Source organism: Myxine glutinosa, chromosome 5 (assembly GCF_964187855.1).
Source record: "Myxine glutinosa chromosome 5, kmMyxGlut1.1, whole genome shotgun sequence".
Taxonomy (NCBI): domain Eukaryota; kingdom Metazoa; phylum Chordata; class Myxini; order Myxiniformes; family Myxinidae; genus Myxine; species Myxine glutinosa.
In genome coordinates this window covers 161,126,132-161,137,436 of record NC_136265.1, presented here as the reverse complement: position 1 = coordinate 161,137,436, position 11,305 = coordinate 161,126,132, and the positions used below count along the sequence as shown (strand labels likewise).

Here is an 11,305-nt window from a genome sequence, read left to right as displayed (position 1 = left end):
TCAACCAATCAGAGAGCAGCGAACGATCGCGTGTGCCGAACGTGGCGGGCACACTCTGCCTCGGATGGCACATTTGAGAGCGTATTCATTTATTTCACGTTTGCAAACTATGTTGGCGTTAAACTATGTTTTACAACTAATAAAAACGAATTTGCGATTCATTCGCTTTCCTGCGCGTTTGTGCACGCGATGGCGATTTCTTTACCAAACTCCGGAAGCCGTTCGCTTTGGACCAAACCATTGCATGTAAATAGAGGGGGGGGATTGTCACCACTCGCAAGCCGTTCGCTTTGGACCAAACCATTTCATGTAAATAGAGGGGGGGGGATATAATTTTAGATATAGATATAGTACGGGCATGCCCTAGTATTGATAAATGTCATAATTCCATCGAGGTATGCACACTCACCTCCGAGCTGTATACCCGGGGTCTGGATGTTGGCCCGGCTATAAACTCTCACCCTGTTGTGTCGCAGACAAGGTGATGCGTCATTTTGTGTGCTTTTCATCAGAAGGCACCGGTCGCTAGTGGACCTTAAATATCCCACAATATCCTTCGCAAAGCGTAGGCAAGTTATCACTCGCACCCTTAAGTTGCAAAATCCTGCCCAAGTCATCTTCCGGTCGAAGGTCAGGCCGAGCCAGCCCCCCAAATAAATTATACAATCATTTCAACTCGACGTACTGCACCTAACATGTAAATTAATGCCTTGGATAAAAAAAACAAAAAAAAACCACCTTTAGAGGCCATTTTTCCCCGCAAGCGGGGGTTGGCCTTTTTCGGGAACCGTGGTTGTTGTTGTTTTTTTTGGTCCCCTTTTCGAAGCAATGTTTTACGGCTGGATGCCCTTCCTGACGCCAACCCTTTTTTGCCGCCTTTAGCGACAAACAGGGAATTACCAGTGAACTGGTACTCAATTAGCCGACCTCGGAAGGATGACAGGCTGAGTCAACCCCCCTGGCGTTAATTCAGCGATCGACCGGGATTCGAACCCAGGATCCTGGGATCCTAAGCCGGCACCCTAGCCGCTAGCCCAACACCAGGGTTTTTAGTCGTCGTTTAATCATAAACAATGGTAGATATTGAATAACAAAAAAGAAAAACATCCAAAGACAAGTCAATTTTATTCAAAACCAGGCACAATATAAACATAAGCACAAAAAAGAGAATCCAAAAAGAAGACCCGATGAAGGCCTGGTTCAGAACGTGACAAAATGTGGGCCAGAACAATGGGTCATTGTAATGGTACAGCCCCCACTAGCTAAACGAGCCAACAGCTTATAAAGAAGCCTGTTTTATAGTCATGTCCTTCAAATCATAAATAAGGTTATACGAAAAACTTCCAAATATTATTTTGAGACGAAGGGGAAAAAAATGCGAAGGACCAGCTCCCTGGTGGGGGACAGAGGGCATGGGGGAGAGTAAACGGAGTTGCTTTTGACAACAGCAACATATTGATTGAAAAGTAGAAAACTTTAAAAGTTCTACTTTTCATTGTATTTTTAAGCTCTGAGTTCTTAGTTGGCCCCACCAAAAATACAGGGCAAATAGGCATGCCAAGACATTCAGTTGAAGAACCAGCAGAAAATGATATTTCGAAGTGAAAAAAAACACCTGTAGTGATAACTTAGACAATTTTGCAGGAATTTCTGTGCATTCATCATACAAAGAACAAAATAAAATAAAAACAGCATTCTTAAAAATTGAATACCGTAGCTCGTAATATGACAGCAATGATAACATGAATTATTATCAATCATGACAAGCACATACATACCTTGGTACCGCAAAAACCCATGTTTCGAATGAAAAAAAAACCCCACAAAACTCAGTCCAGTGAAAAATCTGGGCAGGGAAGGGGAGATGAAATGCAAGTAAAAGCCACGGCTGGCGTTCAACGCACAGAATGGTATAAAAGCTGCAACATTTGATGCAACGCGCATCGATTCTCAAGCCTGACTCACCGACGATGACGAGCTCAGATGCAAAAATAAAAAATGACAAGGGAAAGCAAATAATTGATCATCCAATACAAAGTCCTCAACGAGGCACCGCCCACTCAAAAAGGTTGTGGTGGCTTCCTGATTTCAAAAGAGGGGTGTGGAAGGAGTGCTTGACTACATCAGACCAGGGAGGAGGAAGAGGAACAGGAAGGAGACAGACAAAGAAGAAAAAAATATTCATCCCTCAAGTCTTTACTTAAGTGGGCATTACATTGATTGCTGAGAGTATGTCCTTCATTCATGGCAGGCATGTGCCAAGTTTGGGTTTCGATCGGCATCATTGCCATGACCGAAGCAACAACAGGTAATCGGGTCAACATATATTGATCGGCCTGGGAAGCCAAGGCATAGGTAAAAGTACATCTACCTGCAGATGTGAACATAGTTTTAAAAAAAGATAAGGGAAAAGTGTGAAGATCCCTTTCTAACTTGCACGGCCTTTATCGTCCTGCTCCTTCTCAAATCGGCTCTCAGGCCGAACTCGGATGATTCGTACTGCTACCCTGATTGTATTCGAAAACCGAGCTGGAACTCTTATATAAGAAAAGCACTCCGCTGCGACACATGACAGAGATGCCCTGTTGGCCAAAATGGCAACTTTAATCGTTGCCAGGAAAAGCATTGGGACCGACAGCACGACATTCAAAAGATCGGCTGAAAGACAATGATCCGTTCTGACCGTTTCCAAAAGAAAAAGCTGCCATTTTGTTTGCTCTGTCAAAATAGCATGGGGAAAACGTCAAGGAAATCTGGTTGTGAGGTTTCACAAAAGTTCAAGTGTTGGTACCAAAAAAAATAAAAAAATAAAAATAATAATAATAATCAAATAAAACATGCATTCCACTACTTCTGTCCTTGTTTTTTTTGTTTGTTTGTTTGCTTTTTTTTTTACAAAACAACAACAGAAACTAGACGATCTGTCACTCAACAACTGCCGGAGCCGATGTGAGGCATCACCGTGCTGCTCGGCATTTTAAAAATGGTTTCCAAGAGTTGCAACGGGTGATTACAAAGCATGAAGGGACAACCAGGATAACTGAGAAGACAGGGAAACAATAATTGGCGCTTCAGCCAATAGCTGCACGAGTGACCCGTGCCGGTTTGTATATTTTTGGTGTTCATAGTGACGATAACAAATATTGATATATTAAAAAACAAAAATTATAAACGAACTAAATTTCAATATCATTCCAGCTCCCTTTACCTGTCGTCTCAACTCGTGTGAGGGGACGGGGTGAGGGGAGAATAAAAGAAAGACCACATACAGTGTTGTCAGAAAGTATTCACACCCCCCGACTTTTTTCACATTCTGTTGTGTTACAGCCTGAATATAAAATGGATTAAATTGAGATTTTTAACCATTTTAAATTCAGGCTGCAACATGTGAAAAAGATCAAGGGGTGTGAATACTTTCTGAAGGCACTGTACGTGGTCTCAGTACAAGCAGCAGACACACCATGTCTGCACCAAGGTGGGATCTTGAACCGGTGGGCAAGGCAAAGTGTTTTCAGTCATCTGGCTCGACTAAAAGATGCAAAGCATTCGAGGATGGGTTTTTAATCACAACCGACCTCAAATGTACTTGATTTGTCAGCACAGACCTGACACACAGCACTGATTTGAGCCTGAATTTTAAAGGGAAGGTTAAAGTTTTGCCATGTGTGGCAAAGCACAGGAGTCCAAGGAGGTTTTCGGGAGAGGTGGAATTGAACAATAGTGAACGATGAGAAAAGAGGAGAAAGACAGAAGGAGAGGGAGGTAAAGGGATTCATTGAAATACAAGAAGTCTCAGTCCAGAAAGGGCGGTGGGGGTGGAGGGATGTGAGGGATCCATTTTATGACTCTCTCCCTCTGTTTTTTGGCTCAGCAGCTATGCAAAGAGTCCTGGCTACTTCCATCAACTCCACCGGCCTCGTGCTCCGAGGGGGAAAAGCTTCGTGTGTCAGACACCGAGCAAGGTGATGGGGTCGAATAGGGGCTTGGAAAGGCAGCCAGCTCTCTACCCTCCTGACGGGGAGTAGATTTGTAATGGCAAAACTACAATGATAAAATAAACAAGATTATTACAACAGCTTTTTTTTTGTTTAAACAGCACCAGGAAAGCAAACTTTTGTTTATGCAAATTTACACATTTAAACAAAAGGTTGATCTTTACTTCAATCTTTTCCTTACCCATGCCTGATCTCCTGAGACTCACCTCTGCATCATGGGTGGACTTCCGATCACATAATTTTCGCAAGCGAGCCATGGCAGCTTCAAGTGCAGCCTGCCCAATGAGGTTGAAGTCATGAAGGCTGATAAGGTGCAAGAGAAGATTACGCCACAGGCCCAACTCCTGGAGGCGAGGACCCCATGCGTCCACGAACAATAAAACGGCCTTGGACATCTGGCCATCAGCAATTAAGCTTGGACCAGAATGCAATGTGCAACGGGGACGACAGAGGGTGAGGTTTAGAAAAGGATATTGCGCTTTGGTTGGGGAAATATTTGATGCAAGGGATTGCTTGAGACATGAACGAAGCATACATATGTCAAACACTTACCTATGCTTCATCACATGAAGATTCCACATCTTCATGAGCTCCTTTTCACCCTCGTTTACATCCATGAACTCGTCTATTTGCTGCAAGGCATGCACGAATGCATTATGATCATCACATCGGTGAATTTAGGGACTATCATCGCTACAAGGTGATTGGCTTGACTGCAAATTTTCATCCAATCATGAAGCTGTGATAGAATGGTGATTTTACTGGAAGAAATTGTTTTGCCTGCCAAACATGGGGGAAACGAAGCTTGATGTGAGCTTGAAATTCAGCATTTGAATGGCACAGCCACTGTAGCTGAGCTTTCTTGGGTGACAAACAATGTTTTATACACTTCACAATTTCTTTTTTTTTCAATAGAAGATCGAGGCTCGTGTAAGAGCTATCATTAATCACAAAAAAAAAAACTGACACATAAAACATATGAAAAAGGGAGCGTGAGACAAGATGGGGAGAGAGAGAGGGAAGCACACAAGTACAACAGTAGAGAACATGGACATCGGGAGATCTGTGGGAGGGAGAGGGCTTGGGGGGAGGAGGCATGGGAAAGGGGGAGGGGGGGGGGGGGGAGTGAGAGAGGTAGAAAACACATGGACACTGCTAGGACTTCCAGGAAAGAAGTCGGTATTTCAAAAAGTGGATCTGGGGTGAATTAACGGGGGTAGAAAAGATCAAGGTTTTGGATGGGGGAAGATAAGAGGTGGTGGTGAACAGCTGTTTTAAAGACCTGGAGAGTGTAGTGGGATTGAATAGAATGAGGGAGTTTGTTCCAGAGGCAGGAGAAAAGAGGATTGAAAGAGTGAAGGTGAATAGATAGTCTTGATTTTGGCAGTTTAACCATAAGAGGGGTGCTGGCAAATCTTGTGCGACCTGTAGGAATATTTGGGGTACAGAGCACAGACAAAGCTGGAAGAGCTAGGCCGGAGAGGTCAATTATTCAGAAACCACCAACGAAAAAAAAACAACCTCATTTAATCCTGAGCAGGAAGGCCATTTTTCAAACTTTGCAGGGACCACAAGTCTATGTACATCGGCAATGTGTTTGCTTTGTGGCCGAATTGTGGACATCGTCACGATTTTCCAACAAATCAGGAAATAGCATTGCAACATCGGTGACATATCCATGTACAAAAGAGACCACCATCCAATTCGTCAAAGGAATCGTTTGACCTCAAAAACATAAAATGCTTCCTTCTGCTATTTTGGCACACAGTTTGAACACTGATAGACGCTGCATGTTCCATGTCGTGCTCCTTCCTCCAGTCCATTTTTAAAAGTCAAAATATTGTCTAAGAATTGATGTTTCATGAAGAAAATTCTGAGAATGTGTGAAGGAAGAAGAGAAAGAAAAAAGAACCACCTTTAGAGGCCATTTTTCCCTGCAGAGCAGGGATTGGCCTTTTTTGGGCACCTTGGTCCCCTTTTTGAAGCAATGTTTTATGGCCGGATGCCCTTCCTGCCACCAACCCTGTTAGTCGCTGTAGTGAAATTATACTGAAGGTGAAGGTGAACCCGGGAGTGCTCGCTTATCCCACTAAAGGGACGTCTATAAGACCTGGGACAACCGCGACGCAAGGACACTCCTGCGACATTTACTGTGACATATAGTCCTGTAGTCTGAATGGTATGTACGCACCTATATGCTGGACTTGCTTGCTTTGCCTATTGTTATCGGTCATTTCCCATGTAATACCCCGATTCTGATGTCTATTGCATGAATGTATTTTACAGGATGTTACCACAGATCTAAATGATATTAAACCTACCTACGGGACAAGTCGTGTGTGTGGATGATTTTCACGACATTTAATATCATTTAAGATCTACGATATGGCGGGACACAAGATGATCGTTGTGCCGATCCTCGACGCCGACTCACAAGCCGAGGAGTCGGGGTCGGAGTTCACTCACTGGCTCAAAACGCTGGAGAACTATTTCGCAAATCAGGAAACTGAGCCCACTGCCGGGGTGAAACTGTCCGTGTTACAGTCGAAGGTTAACCACCGCGTCTACAGGTGCATTCAATGATTTGCGACGTACGCTACTGCTATGACTGAGCTAAAGCGAATATACGTGAGGACACGGAACCCGGTTTACAACCGGCACCAGCTCTCTCAGCGGCGACAACAACCAATGGAGTCGATCGATCGCTACGCACAGGAGCTGCGACACATCCTTGCGGACGGCGCACAGGAGGTGCGGACTCACGAGCAAGTTCAGGATGACCTTCTCCGAGATTCTTTCGTCTCTGTGGTCAGCTCTATGGGCTTGAGGCTTAGGCTCCTGGAGACCGCTGACCTGACGTTCACGGAGGCCCTACTTTTGGCGCACGTCTTCACGGATGCCCGTGAACAATCTACCGCTTATGACCACCCACGAGTCATGGCGGGGACATCTCAACTCGCGCGACCGACCGAGGATATGGGAGCGGACTCGACTACGGCCGAGTCTCTGGCTGCTCCTGAAGCGGACTCGGCTTCCGGCCTGACTGCTGCTACCGCTGCCCGGCCACGGCCTGAACGGTATGCGAAGTGTTATTTTTGTGGCAATCGGCAGCACCCCAGATTAGAGTGCCCAGCTCGGGAGGCAATATGCCATCTGTGCTCCACCAAGGGCCATTTCGCGAAGGTCTGCAAGAAGTCCGCGCGAGGTACGCGAGCCCGCACGGCCTTGAATGGGCTTATCGCTGAGCCAACGGACTGCGCACCGAGCGGAGCGCCCCGCCCGGCCTTGAAGAGCGTATCCCCTCCTCGTGGGCCCCTGGCTGCACGCTCGTCCTTGGTGGGGGACATCGGGCCGCCTAAACAACTGGCGCGACCACGACCGGCTGCGGAGCGATCGGCCTTGGCTGGCGTCCGGACGCCCACCTCAAACAAGCAACGAGGTACTGCTTTGAAAACTCCTCTGGATTCGCAGCGAACGCTGCACGTGACTTGAGCGCCATCCGACGGCGGCTTTTATGAATTACACGCTATCGCACCAGCTCATGAAACGGTGAATGGCAGTGATCCTCTACGCGTGACTCGAGCGCCCTCTGACGGCGGCTCTTACGAATTACACGCACTTGCTCCAGCACGGCCAACTATGCGGTTGTCACGAGGGTCCTCCACGGGCTGCCCGAACGACCGGCAAACTGCAGCCGGTGTGGGAACGTCCTCTGACAGTGGCTTTTACGATTTACATGCTCCTGCTCCAGCGCGGCCAACTATGCCCTTGTTACGGGGGTCCTCCACGGGCTGCCCGAACGACCGGAAAACTGCTGCCGGTGTGGGATCCACTCGCGAGGCGCGATCTTCTCGCCCGGACGGCACAATACCTGCCGGATCTTCCGGCCTGGCTCAGGCCATCATTCCGCTCAAGGTCGAGGGCGTTTTTGCGCAAGCGTTAATCGACATGGGGTCTACGGATAGTTTTATCGATCAACGACTAGTGCGTCAACATGGGTGGCTGGTTCTCGGGACTACACGACGGATCTTCACTTCATGGCCTCCCAAGGACTTAGGCTGAGCACAAAAGGGGAATGTCGATTGAAACTTGTGATAAAGGGACGCATGTTCCCAGACGTGCATCTCATGGTATTACCTGCGTTATGTGCTGACGTTCTGTTAGGACACGATTTCCTTAAGCGACATGGACGTTTGGAAATGGACTTCGGTGGGCCGGACACGCTTGCTGTGTGCGCACTCGCTAAGATGGACGTGGAGCCTCTCTCGCTGTTCCCCAACCTGACCACTGATTGTACTCCTGTAGCCGTAAAAATCGCGGCGCTACTCTCGCGCAGACGCGCAATTCATTGTGGAAGAAACGGCCCAGCTCTTAAAGGACGGTATTATAGAACCCAGTCGGTCGCCGTGGCAGGCCCAAGTCTTAGTGGTGCGAAGTGAGGCCCATCGCCGGCGCATGGTAATCGACTACTCACAGACGATTAATCGTTTTACACAGCTGGATGCCTACCCCTTACCGGGGATGGATGCACTGGTACGCCAGGTGGCCCTGTACTCCGTTTACAGCACTCTCGATCTGCGTAGTGCGTATCATCAGGTCCCCATCTCTAGGGCTGATCGCGTCTATACAGCCTTTGAATCGGGTCAACGGTTGTACCAGTTCACTCGACTCCCTTTTGGGGTAACAAACGGGGTCGCATGTTTTCAGAGGGCTATGGATGACCTCGTTACGAAGGAGAACTTGACAGATGTCTTTGTCTATCTGGACAATCTTACGGTTTGTGGGTATGACCAGGGGCATCACGACGCTAATCTGAAGCGCTTCCTCGAGGTCGCGCAGAAATATCGCCTAACCATGAATGAGGCTAAGTGTCGTTACTCTCTACGCACGGTAGATCTTCTGGAGTACACCGTGACCCATGGCTCTGTCTCTCCGGATAAGGAGCGTCTGCGACCTTTGCTCGATATGGCTCCGCCTAGCGATCGGGCTTCGCTGAAACGCCCTCTTGGGCTGTTCGCCCACTATTCAAAGTGGGTGCAAAATTTCTCCGCGAAGCTCCGCCCCCTTGTGGCCTGCGACACGTTCCCCATGGGCCCGGCCGCCATGGCGGCCTTCGGGGGCCTTAAGGCCGACATCGCTGGCGCCGCTGTAGCGACAATTGACGAGTGCATCTTTCGTCTTGGACAGTGATGCCTCGGATCATGCGATAGCGGCGACTCTCTCCCAAGGGGGGCACCCTGTGGCTTTCTTTTCACGGACTCTCACCTCTGCTGAGCGGAGGCATTGGTCTGTCGAAAAGGAAGCGTACGCGATCATCGAATCAATTCGGCGATGGCGGCCGTACTTACTCGGGCGATGTTTCCAAATCATAACGGACCAACAAAGCGTTGCATTCATGTACGACACCTTACATGCTCAACGCATTAAGAATGAGAAAATCACTCGCTGGCGTATCGAACTCGCCGACTTCTGCTACACCATCAAATACCGCCCGCGGAAGGATAACCTGGTCGCCGATGCCTTATCGAGGCCGGCCACTTGCGCGGGGGTTGTAACTTTGGAGGGACTGCGCGCTTTGCACGGCACCATGTGTCATCCCGGGGTGGCGCGTTTCGCGCATTTTGTGCGCAGTGGTAATCTGCTGTACTCGATTGAGGACATCCGCCGGATCTGCCGTGATTGCACTATCTGTGCGGAGCTCAAACCGCGTTTTTACAACCCTCCTATGGGGACGCTGGTTAGGGCTACTAGACTGTGGGAGAGATTGGCGATGGATTTCAAAGGGCCGCTGCCGGTGTCGAGTAACTCTCGTTATCTGCTCACTATCGTTGATGAGTATTCGCGATTCCCCTTTGCTTATACGTGCGGGGATATGACGGCTGCCACGGTTATACGGTGCCTGCAGAATTTGTTTTCTATGTTTGGGTATCCGGCCTACGTGCATACCGATCGGGGTGCGGTGTTCCTGTCTCAGGAGGTGAGGGGATACTTGCTCCAAAATAATGTCGCTTCGAGCTACACCACCCCGTACCGGCCCCAGGCGAATGGGCAGATCGAACGCTTTAATGGGATTATATGGAGGGCCATCATGCTAAGCCTCAGGACCCTCGGCCGGGGCCTCGATAAATGGGCGTGGTCGCTACCTGCGGCTCTAAACTCGATCCGGGCTCTCCTATGTACAGCCACCAACCAGACTCCTCACGAAAGACTGTTCCACCACCCTAGAAGCTCGGGTAGTATCCAATCTTTACCCAGCTGGCTCGCTGAGCCGGGGCCGGCCTATCTCAAACGAGCGGTTCGCGCTAGCAAGTACGACCCCTTTGTTGATAAGGTGCGGGTACTCCAGGCTAATCCCGAGCATGCTCGTGTGATAACGGCAGACGGACGCGAGTCTACTGTCTCTGTACGCCATCTCGCCCCTTGTGGGGTCGACGACAGGGATATCGACGAACCAATCTACGAGTCTATGGACTCTACCGAAGCTTCCTCTATGGAACTACTGCCGTCACTTCCGTCATCGCCTACTCCCTTGCCTGATGGCTCTGGGGTGCCCCCTCCGACACCTACCTCCGGCAGCTATTCCGACGCGGGGGACTCCGGGCTTGGGGACGCCGTACCCGGTAGTCTCCGGACATGAGCTGGCAGGGTAGTTCGCCGCCCCGACCGCTACGGGTGGACCGACTGACGTGGGATGACGTACCCCAATCGATTATTGCTGACGCATGCTTGCGACCTGCCTAGCAGCAGTATAGTTTTAACGGCGGGGAGAATGTAGTGAAATTATACTGAAGGTGAAGGTGAACCCGGGAGTGCTCGCTTATCCCACTAAAGGGGCGTCTATAAGACCCGGGACAACCGCGACGCAAGGCCACTCCTGCGACATTTACTGTGACATAGTCCTGTAGTCTGAATGGTATGTACGCACCTATATGCTGGACTTGCTTGCTTTGCCTATTGTTATCGGTCATTTCCCATGTAATACCCCGATTCTGATGTCTATTGCATGAATGTATTTTACAGGATGTTACCACAGATCTAAATGATATTAAACCTACCTACGGGACAAGTCGTGTGTGTGGATGATTTTCACGACATTCGCATCTTGCAACACACAGGGAATTACCAGTGAACTGGTACTCAATTTGCCGACCTCGGAAGGATGACAGGCTGAGTCAACCCCCCTGGCATTAATTCAGCAATTGACCGGGATTCGAACCTAGGATCCCAAGCCGGCACCCTAACCGCTAAGCCAACACCAGGTTTGTGAAGGAAGAAGAGGAAGAGGTAAATCTCTAATGTGCTGGATGCAT

The 11,305-nt window shown here is 48.9% G+C and overlaps 1 protein-coding gene across 4 annotated transcripts in view; it reads right to left on the bottom strand.

The window, feature by feature from the left end:
- Positions 1-1,106: 1,106 nt before the first annotated feature.
- Positions 1,107-11,305, bottom strand: part of SUZ12 (SUZ12 polycomb repressive complex 2 subunit) — a 131,814-nt gene continuing 121,615 nt past the window's right edge. Inside the window, exons 15-18 of one of the 4 annotated variants that reach the window (XM_068115817.2) lie at positions 4,548-4,627; positions 4,202-4,409; positions 1,779-1,846; positions 1,107-1,393 (exon numbers count right to left, since the gene is read on the bottom strand). In XM_068115817.2, coding sequence (XP_067971918.2) covers positions 1,351-1,393; positions 1,779-1,846; positions 4,202-4,409; positions 4,548-4,627 — 399 coding nt within the window. In that variant the 3' untranslated portion in view covers positions 1,107-1,350. Of the gene's footprint in view, positions 1,394-1,778; positions 1,847-2,894; positions 4,042-4,201; positions 4,410-4,547; positions 4,628-11,305 lie in introns of those variants that run through there. The other 3 variants (XM_068115813.2, XM_068115816.2, XM_068115814.2) reach the window with 3 other exon arrangements.